Consider the following 20111-nt stretch of genomic DNA (forward strand, 5'->3'; position numbering starts at 1 on the left):
ATATTTTAATTATGCCACAAAAGAAAAAAGCAACTGGACGTAGATCTGAACCTAAGCTATTTCGTTGTACAGGATTTGGTAACTGTGATATGGTCTTTACTCGCAGTGAGCATTTAGCTAGACATGCAAGAAAGCATACAGGAGAGGTTAGAGAATATAATCATAAAAAGAGAAGAAAAAAGCTAACTTGAATAACATATAAATAAATAGAAACCATTTAAATGTGTTGTACCTAATTGTGATCGAATGTTTAGTAGATTTGATAATATGATGCAGCATACACATACTCATAATCGTACAAAAAAGAAAGATAGCCATGGCTCAGATAATAATCACAAAAAGATTGTACCTGAAAATAAAGCCAATAATATGCATTTACCTTCTATGCCTAATTCACCAAAGACTTATAATAGCCAAAAGCCTCATATGATTGATAACCATATAATTTTACCCGGTCCACGTCCAGTAAATGATCCTAATAATAAACCAGCTACAGTTATCTATCCACATCCAATGTATTATCAGCAACAACAACAACAACAACAACAAACTTACCCTCATCCTCCTCCATCTCCTAATTCTCAACAAGAGGAGGATTATATCAAATATCAACAGCAGTATTATAGTCATTATCCTATTCAACAACAGCAAGCTTGGGGTACTCCTACTATCTATTATACATCTACAACTCCATCCCAATTCCCTTCCACAAACATGATGATGCCTCCTCCACACTCGCATCATCATCCACCACCTCCTCTTTCTCAACACCCTCCCCCTCCCTCACTATCTCAACAACAGCAACCGTCTTTTGTATCATCTAATATGACTGATTATTTTGGAAGTAAGCATGAGGTTCAACAACAACAACAACAACAACAACAACAACAGCAGCAGCAGCAGCAGCAGCAGCATCAACAAGAACAAGAACAGCAAGAACAGCAACAGCAAGAACAACAACAGCGTAAAAATTCAATTCATAGCGAATCAACGACAATTACAATGTCAAAAAGAAAACTTTCGTATATTGAATTGTCTACACCTATTCAAGAATTAGGATTAAAAAATCATTATTATCCCATTATGGCCTTAGCTAATAATCGTGCTTCTTCTGATTCAACTACAACAACAATGATAGAAGACGACGACGACGACGATGAAAGGCAAATGTCGCCATTATCTATCAATGATTTAGAAATGAATAGTGATAATAGCAACAAATCTTCACCGATATCATCCCGTTTCAAGCCAGATGGTATTGATATCACACTAGATGAATATGAAGCACTTCAAGGTTTTGGTAAATTCTGTACCGAACCTATAGTTCGAGAACCTATCTTAATGACCCGTATTACGACTTCACCTTCTTCTTGTATTTCTTTGCCTATTGAACTACCTCCTTTACACAATATATCACCTGCTGCCGTTTTATCGAATACAGTCAGTTTATCTTCTCGAATCCAGGCTTTCCGTCAACACGTCTTAACTGCACATGAATCCTTTCAAAGACCAGTACGAAATGGCGTCATCTAAAAAAAAAAAAAAAAAAAAAAAAAAAAAAAAAAAAAAATTCATACACATAGCAGCATTGTAATAGCCAATGATCTTCATATCTAACTACTATCGATTTTTTTTTTTTGGCAAAACATTCCCCCCAAAAAAAATTTTTTATAATTTTTCTGACACAAAAAAAAAAAAAAAAAAAAAAATTGAAAACCTTGATAAGAGGACAAAAAATATATATAAATATTTATACACGCATATATGTATAGCATTATATATCCATTATTTACGTTATACTCATATATTGCATTCCCCTCAATTAATTATTTTTTTTTTTATTAATAGTATTATATTTATTTATAAAAAGATTTTATATACATATACATATATATTTTTTTACAAGTTATTTTCTATAAAAATGTGATAAAAAAAAGAACTCGTTATATAGTGTAGAATAAATAATAATCATAGTCATAGAAACTATTATCCGACTGATAAATGTAGACTCTTTTAATACAGTACACTACTGCTTTATGATAACATATTTATCTATAATGTGAGTTGAGTTTAATGTGCGCCCCCTTTTTTTTTTTTTACTTAACTTGGCTTGAAGTCTGCACAACAAAACATATAATAGCTAGAATCCTCAATCATTGAATATGATAAGCATTTAATTTCCCTTAGGATAAACATATTCCAACGATAATTTTATTTCATAGCTTGGTAAAATCAGAAATATACTAATGAATATTTTTATTCATTATTAGTACGTATTTTTTTTTTTTTTAATAATTCCAAATATTTCATAATATGTAATATAAAGTAGAGTTAAAACAAGTAAATTGATTTAAAGGCATATTTATGCTAAGATAATAGATATACATATTTTTAAAGCTGTTGATTTATAGCATCATTACAAGTGCTTGAGCTTATTTGTATCAAGTGTGTTTAGAATAGAGATTGCACACATCATTATTAGATGAGGTTCCTTTTTTTTTTTTTTTTTTCTTTACAATGATTTGTGTGTAGAATAAAGTTGATTTTGTTATTTTCATATGTTTCTTTAGTTTGCAAGTTGTTTATGACAAAGAAGTTGTACAAACAATCTTTTGTCATACTGCATGCATATTTTATAAAAAAAAAACATTTTCTCTCATATTAAAATCTATTATGATTGTATCTGTACCACAGTAGACTATGAATACTATTTTTGTTGATTATTATGTAATATTCTTCAGTTATACAAGCAGCACGTGTTATGCAAGAATAAAATAATATTTTTGTTCTTTCAACGAATCAAAAATAGTTGTGACAAGGAAAATTCAATGAGTTCTTTAATTGATTACTTTTTTTTTTTTCTTCTTTTATTTTTTTAAACAAAATGGCAATATTTAAACAATCAAGTCATTGTTGCTTTTTAATCCCCATAAAAACAGGTTATTTTTTTTTTATTTCATTTTATATTTTGTCGTTATTAAAAAAAAAAAAAGACAATTCATTTTAAATTAACAATACTAATTATTTGTTTTGTTATTTTGCATAAATAAAAAAAAAAGGTGTCTATCTTATAACTATTTTTGGACTAGTAAATGTCGACAATAAAACAATCAAAAACAATACATGATTCTTATAGATTATTTATTAATTTAGCTTAATAAATTATCTGGATTCTATGGTCTCATAGCGTTAGATTACAGCGATCCTATTGTTGTTTGTGTACATATTTATTCACTTATAGCGTTAGGCTTATTTTCTCTTGGCCTATACGGTATTCATAATGTATGTAAATAATGAACATGATATAAATATATTGATATTGTGTATAGGACAAATACACGTATATTCGCTATTTCACCTTATTTTATTGGTTTGACTTTTTAATTAGTACAGCCACAACAATCTATTTTGCTATTCAATGGTTTGTTTATACAGATCATAATTTGCTTGAATTACAAGATGATCCAGTAAAGAAGCAGCAACATGACGACGCCTTCAGAATTGAAAGCACTGTTAGCATTATATGGCTATGTCTTATTCGAGTAATTCATGTAAGCATTCAAGTTGATGAGATTATATATTGTTATTTTAACTTGTTTCTTTTTTAGCTTTATTTTGCTTATACTCTAACTTGTTATTATGTCTCATTGGGTAAAGCGCATTATTCCAAAATAACCGCTTCTGTGGATGAAGAATTGAATTTCTCTGGTTATAATGAATTGGAAGAAGAGGAAGAAGAAGAAGATAAAAATGATAATGATACAAGTCCATTAGCTGGAAGAAGAAGACAAGCTTAACTTATGTAAAACAAAATAAATAAAATGTGTATTTTATATAAATGTGTATATTAGTTTATTTTCTTTTTTTTTTAAATGTTATTCAAATGACTAAAACAAATTGTATGTTAGATATATATTTATGTATACACGTATTTCTTTACCTCTTATAAATACTCATAACATTAGCCACAAATGCTTCTAAATGAAAGATATCTTTTCTGCCAATATGTAATCGATGCTCCTATATTTTATATAAATAAATTAACATTTGAATTATTATAAAGATGAAGATTATTTACATGAAAAGCTGCTTGTTCAATAATTTGAAGTTTAATTGATTCTGGTACTTTTTCTATTAAATAAAAAGATAATCGTTTCAAAATAATACTAGGCTGAATACATTTAGTAATAAGGTCATATAAATATCCACGAATTTGAAGTAGTTTAGTAGCTGATTGTTCTGTTATAATGGCATCTGCTATTTTTGCAATCGCTTTTTCCCAATCCAAATCCTCAGGTCGTGTCACATTGGTTAAATCAGGACTTTTTATAAAGTTAATAATTTGTTATAAATACATATATAATATACTTACTATCGAACTGCTGTACTTTCTAATGATAACATAGCAGCACGGAGATTTCTTTCTGCATGTTCAGCAATATGTGTAGCTAATTGTTTTGGTAATACAAATCCTTCCTTGCTTGCAACATCTTGCAGAATACGAACAATTTCTGGTGTTTCAGGCCTACCCACTCGCATCAATAAACAACGAGATCGAACAGGAGCAATAATTTTACTTAAACTATTACAGCAAAGAATCAAACGCATAGAAGATGTGTATTTTTCCATTGTTCTACGAAGTGCTGCTTGTGCTTCTCTTGTCAACTCATCTGCCTGATCAATAATAACAACTACAGTAATAATAAATTGCAATTAAAACATACGTTCCTTCCCTTCCACACACACACACACATTCTCTGTATCGGTATTTCTATCTTTTTTTTCATCTTACTTTTAAATTGGTGTTTGGCGTTAGCATCAATTTGCTGTGATTGTGCAATGCTTTTAATGACATCTTGAACAATGACACGATCATACATGCCTAAATCACTATCATAGTGTTAGATTTAAAAAAAAAGGCTCTATTAGTGCATTGATAAAAAAATTACCTTGGATTTAATTCCAAATGAAAATTACTTGATACTACTGTAAATAGCATTTTACGATTAGAAGTAGTGACAAATTGACGTTGATCTACTTTAAGCTATGTATAAATTAATGATCAAATGTTTGCTATACAACATATTATATATATACTTTATCAACAGCAGGGCCATATATCTCTCTCAAAACAGCAGTAAGTCGAGTCTTTTTACCAGCACCTGAAGGCCCATAAAATAATAAATGAGGAAAGTTATCAGAATGGGCCTTAAAATACAAAAAAAAAAAAAAAAAAAAAAAAAAAATTAGATATCGATATATAAAAGAACCTCATTTTACTGCTACAATAACTTTACCAACTTTTTCAGATGAGTAGACAAGTCTTTATGATATGAAAGTTGATCAAGTGTTTTTGGTTTATATTTATCTGCCCAAAGACTCATGATATATTATATTTTCTTTAAAAAAAAATAAAAAAAAATAAAAGAATAAAAGAGGTTTCAACGCGTTTATTTAATTTGAAGAGCGCGTTTTGTTGTATACATTTATTTTATTTTTATTTTTTTTTATACAAATGTATAAAAGCCTATTTGTTTTTTTTTTGTGACTCAATTTTATTTGGTATCTTTTGGAGGAGGAAGGTAGAATTCGAGTCGTTTTTCATAAAAATAAATCAGCTTTTATAAAGACTTTTTAGTTTACAAATAGTTTAAAACTTGTATTAGTATAAATTACCTTTAAAGGATTATGCTTTTTAAGAATTCGTGTTGGAATGTACGTATTTTTTTGTTCATCTTGAGACCATTTCACCTCTGCAAAATAAACATTGGGCTCATTATAAAAGACGTTAACAACTGAATCTATATCTGACCATAAATATCCAGCAGGTGGCGTAGAAGAGATTTGAGAAGCTTTTATTTCTTGAATAATCTGCTTACGATCTACTTTGGTCGAGTTATGTGATGAGCTTACTTTTCTTTTCAAGCTGTTAGATTCTTTACTCTTGTTTTTATTTTTACTATTCAACTTTTCATTATTAGGGTGTTTTTTTCTAAATTCAGTCAATGTATAAGGTTGATTAGCCCAGTATTGATTGATTAATCCTTTTGCATAACTATTAAAAATAAAATGAGCACATTGTTTTTATGATTAATATTATAAATATATGTATTTTTTTTTTATCAAAGGAGATTTTTACACATTGGATTCTCTTTCCCATGTATTGAACTCTTCGTCATAGCCTTTCCATTTAATTAAATATTCTACAGCATTCTAAAATAAAATAAAAGAAAATTATAGATCAAATAATGAAAAAAAAAATGCTATTTTTTACTTGTTCTCTTTGTGAATGTCTATGTCCAACAATTTTTTCAACCTCAAATATAGCATCGGTAAGATCAGTTTGTGATTGTGTCGTTGATTTGCTCATTTATTTCGGGTATACGTGAAATGTAGAATGTATCTTGAAAAGAAAAAAAGACAATTTATTTCTTTTCTGTATCGCGCATTTTTTTTTAAAAAAAAATCTGTTAGTCTTTTTTTATTTACCACTATCATTATTTAAGAATGTATCCATCGCTTAATCCAGTCCGGAATGGATCTCGTTGGTATGCAAAAAAGCAGACTCAACAAGAGAAAATAGATGAAATATCTTTCTATGAAGAGAGATTGGCAGAAAAAAGATCGGAAGAAATCCAAGTTACAATACCCATTTGGGTAAATGGTGAATATATTATACCAACCAAGATAATGGATAAGAATGAAATAGAAGAAGAAGAGGAAGATAATTTAGACGAGTTTTTCACTCGTGATGAAGAGCATTACGCTTCAAATGAGTCCTTAGAAGAGGATGAATATAATAACAACTTTAATAATAACTCATCACCTTCTAATCAGTTTGCAAACGAATTATACCATGACATGTATAGTCCTTATGCGGATGTACCTGATCAATATGAGACTCCAGATTCACCCGAAGAATATGAAGCTCATCATAGTACCGAATACCCCTTTTAAATCTATTACACATAATTTTGTACATAGTAATATACATTTGTCATGACAATAAAGACCATTTTACTTGTATCATTGTATATAAGTCACAATTCTTTTTTTCTTTTTATCAACTCTTTTGAATTAACAATTAGATACTATTTGATAATTTATGTTGTTTGCCAATCATAATTTTTTGATGTTGAAGCTGTTTTCAGCTGCAATAGTAACAATCGAATCATGTAATAATCAAAGACTTTCTGAATAAGTATAACATGTTGTTAAGATACACCTTATTGTGTTACTAATATTATCTTGATATTTATTGATAATTATTAGTTACTAAAATACACACTTTTAGTATTCCCTTTGAAAGTTATTTGTTTATACAAAAAAAAAAATACCATTATCGATTGAGCTACCCAGTTTCGTTTGTCTCTTTGATATTACCTATTTCAGGCATAATTGTCATGATATTAAAGAGTCATTAAAGTGTATGCATTTTAGAGTACATGGTATTCGTAGTGCTATAAATATCAATAAAATAAAATGAAGCAGTAAAATGGTATTAATGATAGAGTAGTAAATCACAGCTGTATATGGTAGGTAATTTTCAAACATGTACAGTATGATATGCTGCAGATGGAATCGATTTAACTTTACTAAGCCTTACTCTAGATTGAGATGGCAAACATAAATCTTATACTTGACTTGACTTGATATACTCATATACTTTATTTAGTAGGAAGTTTTTATAAAATCTTTCATATATCCTCACGATCATATACGTTTCAAGAAAAGCGCCTAGTACATTTAACGTCTTACTTGACGGGACTATACTGGTTTGAAAAAAAAAAAGGAGAAGTAATAATAGCAGCTTTTTAAGTTATCATTTCATAAAGAATACTGGGATAGGTTTTTTTTTTCAAGGCAAAATAATAGAATGAATGATAATGAAGATGGATTATGACCACAAGAAATCACTATCTACTCTATCATTTATTTGAATTTGATTTGCCATTTAAAATCAACGTCATCATTTTTTTATCCAATCAAAAGATAAAAAAAATATAAAAAAAAATAAGGTGTGAAATAAGGCTGTATATTATTCCAAGTTGCTTCATCACCCCACATTATGGCCGCTGTTTAAATTATCTCCATACACCTTGGATTTGTTTTTTTTTATTTTTTTTTATTTTAATACAGTTATATTACATTATGTCGATACCAGGTTCAACAGCTCATCGCTTACATGTTCAATCACTTTATAAACGTTCATTAAAGCTTTCACTTGATTGGTACATTCAACGAGATTTATGGCGTCAAAAGGCTTTGCAAATTAGAGCACGATTTGATCAAAATAAAAACATCACCAATCCCAAACAAATTCAAGCTCTTGTTCAAAACACAGAAAAGGAACTTCAAGAATGGGCTCATCCTGATCCTTATAAATGTAGGGTTTATATGCATTGTTTAATTTTTATATGGAACTCGAGATTAATTATTATCATTATTTTTTTTTTTTTCTTTTCTAGTGCCTATGGGTCCTGACGGTACTAAATGGGAACGTAACCTTCCTCCTATTGTTGTAAGTTGAAGCCTATCTGTATATACATATATCAAACTTATACACCAGTTTTAACTTTTTACCAATTTAAATATAGCATGGTGAAACTGTCCATCATCACTAAATCTATTTACTGAATATGTGTGAGCATTTTTTTTTTATTAGCAATAAAATGACAATAATACATGTAGATGGATGAAACTGAAAACTTTACAGCAGTTTATAGATTAAAAAAAAAAGAAAAGAAAAAAAGCACGCATATATACAATAAAAAAATCAATATAATAGATGCAAATAAGGGAAACTTTTATATTTAAAAAAAAAAGGCTGACAACGATATTATTACTATGGCCGAAACTTTAGCATTATCGTTAAATGACTATTACTTTAAAAAGAAAATGTAGCTTTTAAATCGTGCTAATTATTACTGTTATTCTGAGGTTTATAGTTTATTTTTCCTTTACAGTTTCCTCAAGATATAAACAAATTGCATATATTTATTGTATTCTACTCTTTAATAATACGACCGGATAGATTATTGCGAGTTTTTTTTTCTTTTCTTTTTTTAGTGATATTATAAACAAGTTATCATGACCCAGACTGCCTAATAGGGACACATTTAGGAGAATAAATGGGTAAAGACAAATACTTGTATTTTCTACAATATAATATCTCTGATTAAATAATACCTGTAGTCAAGACTGTAAGTTATTGAATAAATATTATACTGTAAAGTTTGATATGTTAATGTTAACCTCTTTGTTACATAATAGATCCTATTTTATTTCTATCGATCTGTACATGTTTCTCTTTTGTTCCAAGAATTAAAAAAAAAAAAGGTTAATAATACACAGTATTGCAAGTGTTTGGTTGGCTTTACTGGTTGTGTGTGTAGAAAACCTTATCTGCTTACCTTAAATGATATATTTTAATATCACACTTTTTTTTTTATCATTTTCATTTTCATTTTTATTTCTTTTCCTTATTCTTTGTTTCTTTCCAACTTGACTCTATTAAAGAGGACCTGAAGGTATAAAAATCAAGAGAGGGATAATGTGATATACAGTATTAAATTACTCTGTATAGCCTAATACAATCATGTCAATCCACAACACTAAAAGTAGCCCTTTCACTTGTCATGTCCTTATTGCATCTACAGGTCTACCCGGACAACATATTGATGTTAGAATCGAAAGATTAAATCAACAATCAAACGAGTTTCTATTGCTATCCACTGGGTAAGAAAACAAAGTTATATTATGATGTGTGCTTACATCTTTTCTTTCTTAAAAGACAAACAAATAATGACGGCCGTTGTCCTGCATTATTACCAACAAACTACAAAGTAGAAAAAGGTATTTATCGTGTCACATTTGAGACAAAGGCTTATTTTTCTAAACTTGGGCAAGCATGTTTCTATCCTTATGTTCAGGTAAATGATATTATCTTTAATAAAATGAAATAAAATAAAATAGAATAGACCTTTCATATATGTTTTATAGATCGCATTTGAGGTTTCTGATCCTAATCAGCATTATCATATTCCCTTATTAATTAGTCCTTATTCTTATACAACCTATCGTGGAAGTTGAAGGTATATATGTATTATACATACATTTATTTGCATGCATGCATAACTTGAATATAAAGCCTCTTTCCTATAAATCCTTTCTAATTGCCTTTTTTTTTTTTAGCTTTTTAGCTTTAATGGCTAGTTACTTTGCTTTCCTATATTTGAATATACAACCCCTTTAATAAAAAAAAAGGTACCACTATTGGTCTATTTAAGCATTTTAAATATCTAAGCGTTTTTTCTTTTGTTAATTATATTTATTCAAAACAAGTGTATATGTATAGTACGTTGAAGAAAAAAAAAGATACATAAAAATCATTTTTCTCCATCTCATGATACAACAGAAACACCAATTTAAGCGACCATAGCAGAAGCAGTAGCAGACTCACTATTAAAAAAGAAACATATGGGTTAAGGAGGACTATTACTGAGCTCGCTTCCCATCATAAGAGAAGTCGTTGACTCAAATAATGTCCAATATAGGCAGGCAAAATAAAAATGTTTCACACACACACACACACACACACACACACACACACAAAATAAAATAGTTAGTATATAATAAACTAAAAAAAAGGATACTATTTCCAAGTGGGAGGAAGTTGACCAGAAGTCTTGTAGTAACGAGCAAGACGGTGAATACGAGATTCAATAAGAATCAAACGGTACTTAGAGTCCTTATCCTTTCTGTTACGTTCCAAGTGCTTACGGATAGAGACAGCCTTCTTGATAAGGTGGTACAAATCTTCAGGAACTTCAGGAGCAAGACCGTTCGTCTTAAGAATACGAAGGATCTTGTTACCAGTGATGGACTTGACTTGAGGGATGCCATGAGAATCACGAAGGACAACACCAATTTGAGAAGGAGAAAGACCCTTCTTAGCATTCTTACAGATCATGTCAACAACTTCTTCAGAAGAAGTCTTAACCCAAGTAGGGGGAGTGCGACGATAAGGGAGGGCACTACCAGAGATACCCTTACCAGAAGTATACATACGACCCATTTTGAATAATCTGTTTTTTTTTATTGAATATAAAGATGAGAAGGAATTTTTTTTTTTTTTTTTTTTTTTTTTGATAATTGTATCAAACTTCTTAAAGTCACAATGTAATTAATACCCAGCAACCAATGAATCAAGTTTTTCTTTTTTTTTCCTTTATAGCACATCAGCCATCAAATATAATACTTTCTCTGTACTAAGATATCTTATTCTATAAAGTCAAATATATTTCAAGCAAATTCCCCCCTTTTTAACTAGATAAAACTTTCTCTATAACTCGAAAAAAAAAGAGAGAATTGCTTCTACTATATCCAATAAGGGCTCTCTTATTTATTGGTCCATGTTCTTCGAATAATGTTCAAAGCAGGCAACCTAAATCAAGACCACTTATGTCCTTGTTCATTTGATATAACTATAATAATAATAATAAGTTAATAGATTATGCAGCTATTTGCCGATAGATTTTATAAGGCTTCAGAGCATAGCAAGCTATTTATTTTCCTTTATTTATTTATTTATTTATTTATTTTAAACAGAAACTCTTGTTAAACTATCCTTTTTTTTTAATTAAATTACTAAAATAAAACTTAAAAAAGAGATAAAGTTATCCTTTATTTGTAAAAGAAAAGAGAAGAAAAACTAAAGCTTATTTTTATTTTTGTTTTTATTTTTGTTTTTAAACAAGATGCAATAATTCTTTTTATGAAATTTTTTTTTTTTTATTCATGTTCCGGTCAACAAAACCATTTTACTGTTTATTTTCCAAAGTTGGCAAAAGGTTTATTAGGATGAACGGCAAGACGTATGGTGTAGCTAAGAATGGAGTTACGATGAAGATAGAATTGACTAAAAAGGAAGCTAAAATTTGTCAAGCCCTTAAGGGCGTTTCTACTCTTATTGCAAATGAAAGACCTGAAATGCCTCTAATTGAATCTAGAATTGCTGGTGGTTGGGTTCGTGACAAGGTAAATAAAAGAAAAGAAAGAAAAAAGAGTAGTAACATTATATGCATTGTTCATTCTTCTTATTTGAAACACACACACACATATATATATATATACAGTTACTTGGAAATGAATGTCATGATCTCGATATTGCCATCAACGATATGATGGGTTATGAATTCGCTACATATGTTAATAAATACCTTGAAAGTCAAGGTGTACCTACAAAATCAATTGCAAAGATCGAAAGTAATCCTGATAAATCAAAACATTTAGAGACAGCTACAACTAGAATATTTAATCAAGAAGTTGATTTTTGTAATTTGCGCACAGAGATCTATGAAGAAGGCAGTCGTATTCCTACACAAATTGTAAATATATATATAAAAAAAAGAGATATATTATGTAATATATACATGTTTTTTTTAAAAAAACAGTCATTATTAGACATTTGGCACACCTGAAGAAGATGCATATAGACGTGATATTACAATTAATAGTTTGTTTTATAATGTTAATACACGTAGTGTTGAAGATTTTACAGGGAAGGTTAGTTGAATATAATAATAAAATAATAGGTGATAATAATTGTATTGAACATGTATAAATTAGGGTATTCCTGACTTAATTAATGGTTTGATTCGTACACCTCTTGAGCCATTTGAGACTTTCCGTGACGATCCACTTCGTGTTATTCGTTGTATTCGTTTCTCAAGTCGTTTTAATTTTGAGATGGTACCAGAATTATGTAAAGCAGCCAAACACACTGAAATTAAAAATGCATTGATTAATAAAATCAGCAGAGAACGTATTGGCATTGAATTCGACAAGATGATTAAGGGACCCCATCCTTTGTTATCTCTTCAACTTATTCACCAGTTAGAACTTTATCCTATCATCATGGCTCCTCCTGAAAATATCAAAAGTGGCACTATTGATAACCCTATTGTGGCCGTGAAAGCAGTTGGTATTGTTCAATGGTTATTTTTAAATAATCATCCATATTATAGACATTTGATGCCTGTATCAGAGAACGAAAGAAGAACACTTGTTTTAGCAGCAAGTGTTTTGCCTTATTTAAATGTGGTTTCTGAAGTCAAAAAGAAAGAAATTCCTACTGTTCAATTAGTTTTACGTGATTCAATCAAGGTAGGCGCATGCATACATACAGGATATAGTATTATTATTGTTTGAAATAGTTATATAGAGTCTTTTTTTTTTTTTTTTTTTTTTTTTTTTTTTCCTAGACCACAAATGCTGATATGAACACTGTCTCAACTATTTTCCGTGGTCTGAAAGGAATTCAAGATTTAGCTAATAACAATAAAAAAGAAACTGTGAAAAGATCTGAGTTAGGTATGCTAATTCGAGATTTAGGCGCTTTATGGCAAACTGCTGTCAAGCTGGCCATTGTTAAAGAATGCCTAGATACTTATCCTGAAGTTGCATGGACACATCTCAAGGAGGTTCATTTAGAGACAGGCAAAGAAATTTGTGAAAAATACAATGCATTAATTGAACAAGCAAATCAATATGGTATCAGTGAATGCTATACTTGGAAACATATTGTGGATGGTAAAACAGCAGCACACATAGTTGGGGTAAAACCTGGGCCAGTTGTAAGTGAATTATTAACGGTACAAATGAAATGGCAATTAGAACATCCTGAAGGAACAAAAGAAGAATGTGAACAAGCCATCAAAGCATATTGGGAAAATAAATAAATAAATAAACAAATATATACATTTTTATTAAGAAGTTGAATTGTGTTTAGTAGTAGATTTTTGAAACGTCACTCTGACATTAACCTTATTTAAAGGCTGATATCGAGGTCTTCTTTGAATAGTTTCTTTTGATTCAATATCTTGTTTTGATATAGTTTCATTATCTCCAAATTCTGATTTCATGATTGCTTCAAGCTCCAATTCCATCCTTTCTGAATACGTTAATTCAGGTGAAACGCTTGAGTCTCTATCTTTGCTACTAACAACATGATTCACTCTATCTTGTAAAGTCTTTTCATTTTGTTTTGGTTGCTCTGGTATATCATCTTCGTCAGATAAGAAATCAAACTCTTTATTTAATAATGATGTTTTGTCATGATTTTCTTTTTCTCCGTTGGCTGCTTTAAGATGAGCTACTAGGTTTAACTTTTTGCGTTTCTTGTCTGCTGTTGCCCTTTTGATTTGATTATCATACTGAACAGTAGTAGCATGATTAGTTGAGTCATTTAATAAGCTATTGATAGATAATGTGTTATAGCTATTATTTACTAATGGAGTGGGAGTATTCATATTATAGGATTGTTGTAAATAAGATGACAACTGGTTATTATTATTATAAATAGTTGCATTATTGTAAGTTGTATTAAAATAGTAATTTTGTTGAAAGGATGTTGTAGGCATAAAGGTACTGGAAGAAGAAGGAAGAGCAAAGGCAGTAGAAGTAGCAGCAGCAGCTTGTGCATTCATATTGTATGTTATATGTGAGATAGGGTCAGGATCAAATGCAAATATATCAAATGGTTGCACTTGTTGTTGTCGATTATAATTATCTATAAAGGAGGTTTCTAAGAAATCATGACTATTATTATGCGCAAGTGAATTTTCTATAGCAGTATAATAGAGTGTATTTGTTGCTGTAAATACTACCGGTGAAGTAGGTCTTTTATTTAAACCTGCTACTCTCCTTTTAGAAGAAGAGTAGGCTGCTTCTATTGACTTACTTTGATTAGCTACTGCTCTTTTCTTATTGTTATAGGTCATATTATTTCCAGTTGATTTAGGTATATTTACTGTTTGTGTTTTATCTTTTGACTTTGATCGTTTCCTTGTTAGCTTCGGTGTTTCTGGTATAGTCCTTGTAGATGCAACCATCACTTTTACTTCAGAGAAATTGTCTAAAGAATCTGGAAAATCAAATATAGTATCGTCTTCACCTTTTGTTATTCGTTCCTCATCTTTTTTTTCTTCTTGCTTTGGCTGACAAGTTTTGGTATGAATATTTCTTTGACTATTTGTAGTAGTAATCTTAGGGAGTTCAAATAGAGTTGCAGAAGTAGAAGATGCAGTGGATGATGATGATGATGATGACGATGATGATGAAGGTGAAATAGAAGATTGAATAGCAGATATTGTTGTTATTAATTTGGTATGTCCATTCAAATTTAATTGTTTGTCATGCTCTTGTGTTAAAGGCTTCTTTAGAGACTCGTCAACTAGTGGAAAAAATATTTTCCTTTTAAATGTAAAGACAGGTTCCCTTTTCTTTACTCCACCCAGAGTTGAAAACATTTTTAAAAGATATAAGAAAAGGAACAATTTATTAAAAAAAAAAAAAAAAAAAAAGGGTTCCAAAATCAAATATTATTGTGGTTTCATTAAAAAGAAACGCGAGCAATAAAATCACGCGAAAGATTTTTTTTTTGCGCGATCTAAATTATTATGAATTTTTGTTTTTTTTTACTATACACACACCCTTTTATGTAATATTAGCAATACAGCCATTCAATTCGATACTACTCGTTTATTATTATGCATCTGGTTGTATTAATATGAATTATATTAATTTCATCGATCGTCTTGTACAGTATGTATTATAGATATACATGTAAGAATGTATTTATACAAACTTCATCTTTTACATGTAGATTACAGCATTGTCATCGTCTATGTATATTAAGATCAATACTACTTCAATGATTAGACTATGAAAATGAAATGTTGGATTTAGAATATTTCCCCAACTTGAAACGCAAATATACCTTATCCGAAAGGCAATATTTAATAAATCAAAATGGAGTCTTATATTGTACATGTATACAAATTATTTGTATTTAAACCAAATACTAACATCTTTTCTCATATTTATTTAGTAAAACTCTTTAAGAATAGACATCCTTCCTAGTACAATGTAACGTCATATTTATTTATTAGCTATTTGAACAATACTTATTCCGTCTATAATTTGTAGAAATAGATTGAATTTTCCCTTCTAATGATTATAAAGTTCCTTTACTAGTATCAAATAATAATGATTTATTGACTGAATCAGAAACATTGGGTCCCTTTATTCACCACTATGTCATAACCAAGGTAAGTAACAAAATCAAAAAAAAAAATCTCTCTGTTTTAAGTAAAAGATCAGTATCACAGGAAGAAAGTAACACCTCTAGTAATAGTAAATATTTTTCAACATTTTTGCCCCATTCAAATCCCGTTGGAAGATAATAAAGATGATGAAAACAGCCGTACTATCTCATTCCCTACCAGACATTCACTTTTATCAGGAAAATCATATATTAAATTATTGATGCGAGCAAACTACTTCAATATACACAACTTTACAGGAAAAGGGATAAAAATGTAAGTATTGCTTCCCCTCCCCCCCCTCTTACTACATTCATAATATCAATTTTAATGAATATTTATACATATAACAGGATATAAATAATATGTCTACTGAATTCCATAATTCTGTTGAGGAACCTTTAATATACTGTCTAGATTCTACAATTAACTCGTATGGATGAAGACTCTACTCATTCTCCTATTGCGGCTGAATCAATTACGCTTTCATATGACCTCTTCACAGATTCTGTGGAAGAAGATTTACCGGATACATTGTCTTTAAACAATAATAATACCACATTATTGTAACTCAAGAGGGGGGGGGAAGAAAGAAAATGGGTTGTTTATAAATAATAATGTTATGCAAAGAAAAATTAAAGACATTTAGCTTCATTCATACTAATAGCCTGAACAAATATGATAACTTTATTCGACTTCATATATAATTCTTAGAAAATAAAACTATTGAACTTTGAAAGTATTCATGTTTTTTTACTAAAAACACATTGTTCATTTAAAATATTAAAGAGTGAATTGATATTTTGTATCACAAAGTTATTGTTAGTTATATATTCTGCATAGACAAGTGCTGCAGTAGGCAAAAATTTATATGAACGATATATTCCTTCAACGTCTGTATTTTACAAAGTATCTATTTAATTGGACAGTTTAAAATAGTTTATTTATTTCTAAGACTAAGTAATGCTGTAATACATAATACACAAATATGCAAACAAAACTATTTCTTGTTACATAATATAATTCTAAAATATTCGTGTTGCAAACAATAAGCCACAATTAAATATCTATTTAAAAAAAAAAAAAAAGAGATAAAGCTAATGGACTTTCGAAATTCATGGAAATTTGTGTGACTTGTTTTAAAAAATTAATAGGATGATCCAGTTAAAATTTTTTTTTTAAGTTTTTCGGTGCTTTAATTAAAAATTTTTTTTTGTCTATAAATAAAGGCTCAATCCATGATATAATTTTCTTTTTTTTCCTTAGCTTGCGATTTCTCTGAATATCAATGTTACCAAACTAGGGCGTAGGAAGTAATCCGTTTATGCGAAAGTATCTTTTTTAAGGTATCAGTAGTGTAGGGAAGGGTTATTTCATCAATTATCTGCGTATATCCTTAGGTAACTCAAGCTCGATTGAGTGATTGTCGAATTATGGGCTGTTGTTGTTCGATCCTTGAGTTAACGCTTCGGCGGGCGCTCGGTGAGAATGCTTCAGTTCTCGACTTTCTGGGTGATATATTCCTAAGCCTAAAGTAGATACTATGTGTCTGTGACTCCAGGCATAACCATATCCCCACCATTTTTTATATAATGTAATAATAAAAATGAAAAAAGAAGAGTGTGATTTTTGTAATAATGATAATAATGTTAATAAAGAAGATGCTTATATGTATGTGTATATAAAAGTAATCTATTTTTGTATGTACGAATGGCAAATGCAGTCAGGTGTTTGTCAATATTGAATTAGACAGACTTCTGCTATAAAAAAAAGCATTAAAAAAAATAAAAAAAAAATAATCTTCATTATTTCTTTTGCATAAAATCTTATGTCATAGATCCTTTATTGTAAGTATAATACTGCTAGCTCTACTAGAAATTCATTTTATATACACCCCATAACTTAAGTTTCCTCTGTCTAAAAGGATGTTATTATTTCATTTTATTTTATTTTTATTTTTTCTTACCCCAGAAGAATAAACATATTTATAAAATTTTCTTCAATCTATTATGAGCAGCATTTTAAGATCTCGTGGATTAAATGCTTCAAGAAAAGTGTTATCTACTTTCAGCACACAAGCTATCAGAGTAAATTATTCTTCATCATGTATTGTTATAATAAAGTACTTTAACAATTATATTTATTTTAGTCAACCCCTATAATGCGTAGAAGCATTGCATTTAACGGAGGGTATAATTATAATAATGACTATGATAATGCTTATGGAGGCTCTCAAGCTGGTATTGGAAGTTCTTGGGGCGGTAGTTCTGAGCGTCAATCTTTACCTCGAAATACGGTAAGATATCATAGGGTGACGAGAGACTTAATAAACCAGCTCATTGACACAATTTCAATAGATAATCAAATTTGTTCCTCAACAAGAAGCGTGGATTGTTGAACGCATGGGAAGATTTCATAGATTATTGGAACCTGGTTTAAATATTTTAGTTCCATTTATTGATCGCATTAAATATGTGAAGAGTTTAAAAGAAACAGCTATTGAAGTTCCTAGTCAAAGTGCGATTACTCATGGTACGGGAAATTTAGATTTTTTTTTTTATTTTTTATATTCTTTTTTATTTTTTTTATTTCCAAGCATTAATGTATTATAATGTTAGATAACGTTACGTTGGAATTAGATGGTGTTTTATATTTCAAATGCGTAGATCCATATAAGGTAATGAGAAATCTACTTTGAAAATAATGCATTTAATAAACTGATATGAGTAAAGGCTTCATATGGTGTTGAAGACGCAGAATTTGCTATTACACAACTAGCACAAACGACAATGCGTGCAGAAATTGGTCAAATGACTTTAGACCGAACACTGGCAGAACGTGCTCATTTAAACGCAAACATTGTTGATGCTATTAACTCTGCTGCTGAAGATTGGGGTATTCGTTGCTTACGTTATGAAATTCGTAAGGAGCGATTTAGATAATAAAAATATTTAGATACATTTACTAAAATAGCTGTCATGTTTATATAATAGGTGATATTCATCCACCTACAAAAGTGGTTGAATCTATGCATCAACAGGTTTCAGCAGAAAGAACAAAGAGAGCTCAAATTCTTGAATCTGAAGGTGCTAGACAAGCAGCTATTAATGTTGCTGAAGGTCGTAAGCAAGCAACCATTTTGGCATCCGAAGCAGAAAAAGCAGAGAAAATTAATATGGCTGCAGGTGAAGCTGAAGCCATCATTTTACGTGCCAAAGCTTCTGCAGAGGGAATTGAGAGAGTAGCTCGTGCGATCGCCATTAACCATGGTAATGATGCTGTATCAATGACTGTTGCAGAAAAATATGTGGAAGCGTTTGGTAGGATGGCCAAGGAAGGAACTACATTGATTGTACCTACAGCAGCAAATGATGCTGCATCTATGGTGACACAAGTAATAAAGATATATGCATACTTTAGATGTATAATTCATACTCACTTTATTTCTATCTAGGCATTGGCAATTTACAATACAATTAATAATAAGAAGAGTTCCGTTAACAACATACCAACACCTTCTCTTTCAATGAATGAGAGCATAACAGAAAAAGGAGAAAAGGTTATAAATACTATGGAAAACAATAATCAGAAAAAATAGATAATAAACAATCTAATTTTCAAAAAAAAACAAGTAAAATATGTTCGTAGAAGAAAGAAACATTAAGCTTCATACATGTGTCACATAATGATAAAATATTGATGTAGTATGGATACTTGATGGTTATTCTTTTATAATATTCTTACAGTTCTTTCTTAAAAAAGAAAGAAAGACTATTTAAGCATGTAGTGTATTTAAATACATTATAAAAAGAAATATATAAGAGTTACTTGTTATGAGTTAATCCTTTAAGTAATTAGTTACCAGGAGATAAAACTTGATTATAGTAAGTGTGAAGAGTATTTACGACAGGGAAAGTGTTTCGAGAAAACAAGTTGCTAGGAAGAAACTGAAAAAAAAAGAGTGGTAGCTTTCATTACCACAAAGTAATTATAAGGAAATTAAAT

The 20111-nt window shown here is 29.6% G+C and overlaps 11 protein-coding genes across 11 annotated transcripts; 7 read left to right on the top strand and 4 right to left on the bottom strand.

Moving 5' to 3' along the window:
• Window positions 1–11: 11 nt before the first annotated feature.
• On the top strand, window positions 12–1533 carry BX663DRAFT_482705 (uncharacterized protein; the record flags this gene model as incomplete). The annotated part of the gene is made up of 3 exons (XM_051524450.1): window positions 12–146; window positions 211–844; window positions 923–1533. 3 exons carry the CDS (start codon window positions 12–14, stop codon window positions 1531–1533), a joined length of 1380 nt encoding a protein of 459 aa, XP_051387012.1.
• Window positions 1534–2853: 1320 nt separating this feature from the next.
• On the top strand, window positions 2854–3802 carry BX663DRAFT_494574 (Inositolphosphorylceramide synthase subunit Kei1-domain-containing protein). Its single transcript, XM_051525518.1, has 5 exons — window positions 2854–2939; window positions 3060–3088; window positions 3154–3282; window positions 3330–3551; window positions 3609–3802. The coding sequence occupies exons 1-5, from the start codon at window positions 2885–2887 to the stop codon at window positions 3795–3797; spliced, it is 624 nt and encodes a 207-aa protein (XP_051387013.1). The 5' UTR covers window positions 2854–2884; the 3' UTR covers window positions 3798–3802.
• An 18-nt stretch (window positions 3803–3820) lies between these two features.
• On the bottom strand, window positions 3821–5422 carry BX663DRAFT_494582 (DNA clamp loader). Its single transcript, XM_051525519.1, has 7 exons — window positions 5298–5422; window positions 5098–5208; window positions 4950–5044; window positions 4793–4890; window positions 4373–4691; window positions 4079–4322; window positions 3821–4020 (listed from the first exon to the last, which is right to left on the bottom strand). The coding sequence occupies exons 1-7, from the start codon at window positions 5382–5384 to the stop codon at window positions 3937–3939; spliced, it is 1038 nt and encodes a 345-aa protein (XP_051387014.1). The 5' UTR covers window positions 5385–5422; the 3' UTR covers window positions 3821–3936.
• A 16-nt stretch (window positions 5423–5438) lies between these two features.
• BX663DRAFT_494584 (uncharacterized protein) lies at window positions 5439–6448 on the bottom strand. The gene is made up of 4 exons (XM_051525520.1): window positions 6275–6448; window positions 6140–6213; window positions 5677–6055; window positions 5439–5618 (listed from the first exon to the last, which is right to left on the bottom strand). The coding sequence occupies exons 1-4, from the start codon at window positions 6368–6370 to the stop codon at window positions 5556–5558; spliced, it is 612 nt and encodes a 203-aa protein (XP_051387015.1). The 5' UTR covers window positions 6371–6448; the 3' UTR covers window positions 5439–5555.
• A 59-nt stretch (window positions 6449–6507) lies between these two features.
• BX663DRAFT_482709 (uncharacterized protein) lies at window positions 6508–6957 on the top strand (the record flags this gene model as incomplete). The annotated part of the gene is made up of 1 exon (XM_051524451.1): window positions 6508–6957. One exon carries the CDS (start codon window positions 6508–6510, stop codon window positions 6955–6957), a length of 450 nt encoding a protein of 149 aa, XP_051387016.1.
• Window positions 6958–8073: 1116 nt separating this feature from the next.
• Window positions 8074–8801, top strand: BX663DRAFT_494591 (uncharacterized protein). Its single transcript, XM_051525521.1, has 3 exons — window positions 8074–8386; window positions 8469–8521; window positions 8598–8801. Exons 1-3 carry the CDS (start codon window positions 8152–8154, stop codon window positions 8622–8624), a joined length of 315 nt encoding a protein of 104 aa, XP_051387017.1. The 5' UTR covers window positions 8074–8151; the 3' UTR covers window positions 8625–8801.
• A 797-nt stretch (window positions 8802–9598) lies between these two features.
• Window positions 9599–10092, top strand: BX663DRAFT_426933 (uncharacterized protein; the record flags this gene model as incomplete). The annotated part of the gene is made up of 3 exons (XM_051522585.1): window positions 9599–9738; window positions 9794–9932; window positions 10003–10092. The coding sequence occupies 3 exons, from the start codon at window positions 9599–9601 to the stop codon at window positions 10090–10092; spliced, it is 369 nt and encodes a 122-aa protein (XP_051387018.1).
• A 102-nt stretch (window positions 10093–10194) lies between these two features.
• On the bottom strand, window positions 10195–11162 carry BX663DRAFT_125577 (40S ribosomal protein S13). The gene is made up of 2 exons (XM_051521524.1): window positions 10656–11162; window positions 10195–10461 (listed from the first exon to the last, which is right to left on the bottom strand). The coding sequence occupies exons 1-2, from the start codon at window positions 11075–11077 to the stop codon at window positions 10428–10430; spliced, it is 456 nt and encodes a 151-aa protein (XP_051387019.1). The 5' UTR covers window positions 11078–11162; the 3' UTR covers window positions 10195–10427.
• Window positions 11163–11683: 521 nt separating this feature from the next.
• On the top strand, window positions 11684–13769 carry BX663DRAFT_494597 (uncharacterized protein). Its single transcript, XM_051525522.1, has 4 exons — window positions 11684–12389; window positions 12466–12567; window positions 12631–13167; window positions 13266–13769. Exons 1-4 carry the CDS (start codon window positions 12081–12083, stop codon window positions 13740–13742), a joined length of 1425 nt encoding a protein of 474 aa, XP_051387020.1. The 5' UTR covers window positions 11684–12080; the 3' UTR covers window positions 13743–13769.
• On the bottom strand, window positions 13770–15311 carry BX663DRAFT_539799 (uncharacterized protein; the record flags this gene model as incomplete). Its single annotated transcript, XM_051530731.1, has 3 exons — window positions 13770–13882; window positions 14019–14626; window positions 14744–15311. 3 exons carry the CDS (start codon window positions 15309–15311, stop codon window positions 13832–13834), a joined length of 1227 nt encoding a protein of 408 aa, XP_051387021.1. The 3' UTR covers window positions 13770–13831.
• A 2732-nt stretch (window positions 15312–18043) lies between these two features.
• On the top strand, window positions 18044–19784 carry BX663DRAFT_494603 (uncharacterized protein). The gene is made up of 7 exons (XM_051525523.1): window positions 18044–18193; window positions 18256–18402; window positions 18464–18638; window positions 18725–18783; window positions 18839–19028; window positions 19100–19500; window positions 19561–19784. Exons 1-7 carry the CDS (start codon window positions 18116–18118, stop codon window positions 19702–19704), a joined length of 1194 nt encoding a protein of 397 aa, XP_051387022.1. The 5' UTR covers window positions 18044–18115; the 3' UTR covers window positions 19705–19784.
• The last annotated feature ends 327 nt before the right edge of the window (window positions 19785–20111 follow it).

This window comes from Cokeromyces recurvatus (assembly GCF_025118155.1).
Source record: "Cokeromyces recurvatus strain NRRL 2243 chromosome Unknown BX663scaffold_2, whole genome shotgun sequence".
In the NCBI taxonomy this organism is placed as follows: Eukaryota; Fungi; Mucoromycota; class Mucoromycetes; order Mucorales; family Mucoraceae; genus Cokeromyces; species Cokeromyces recurvatus.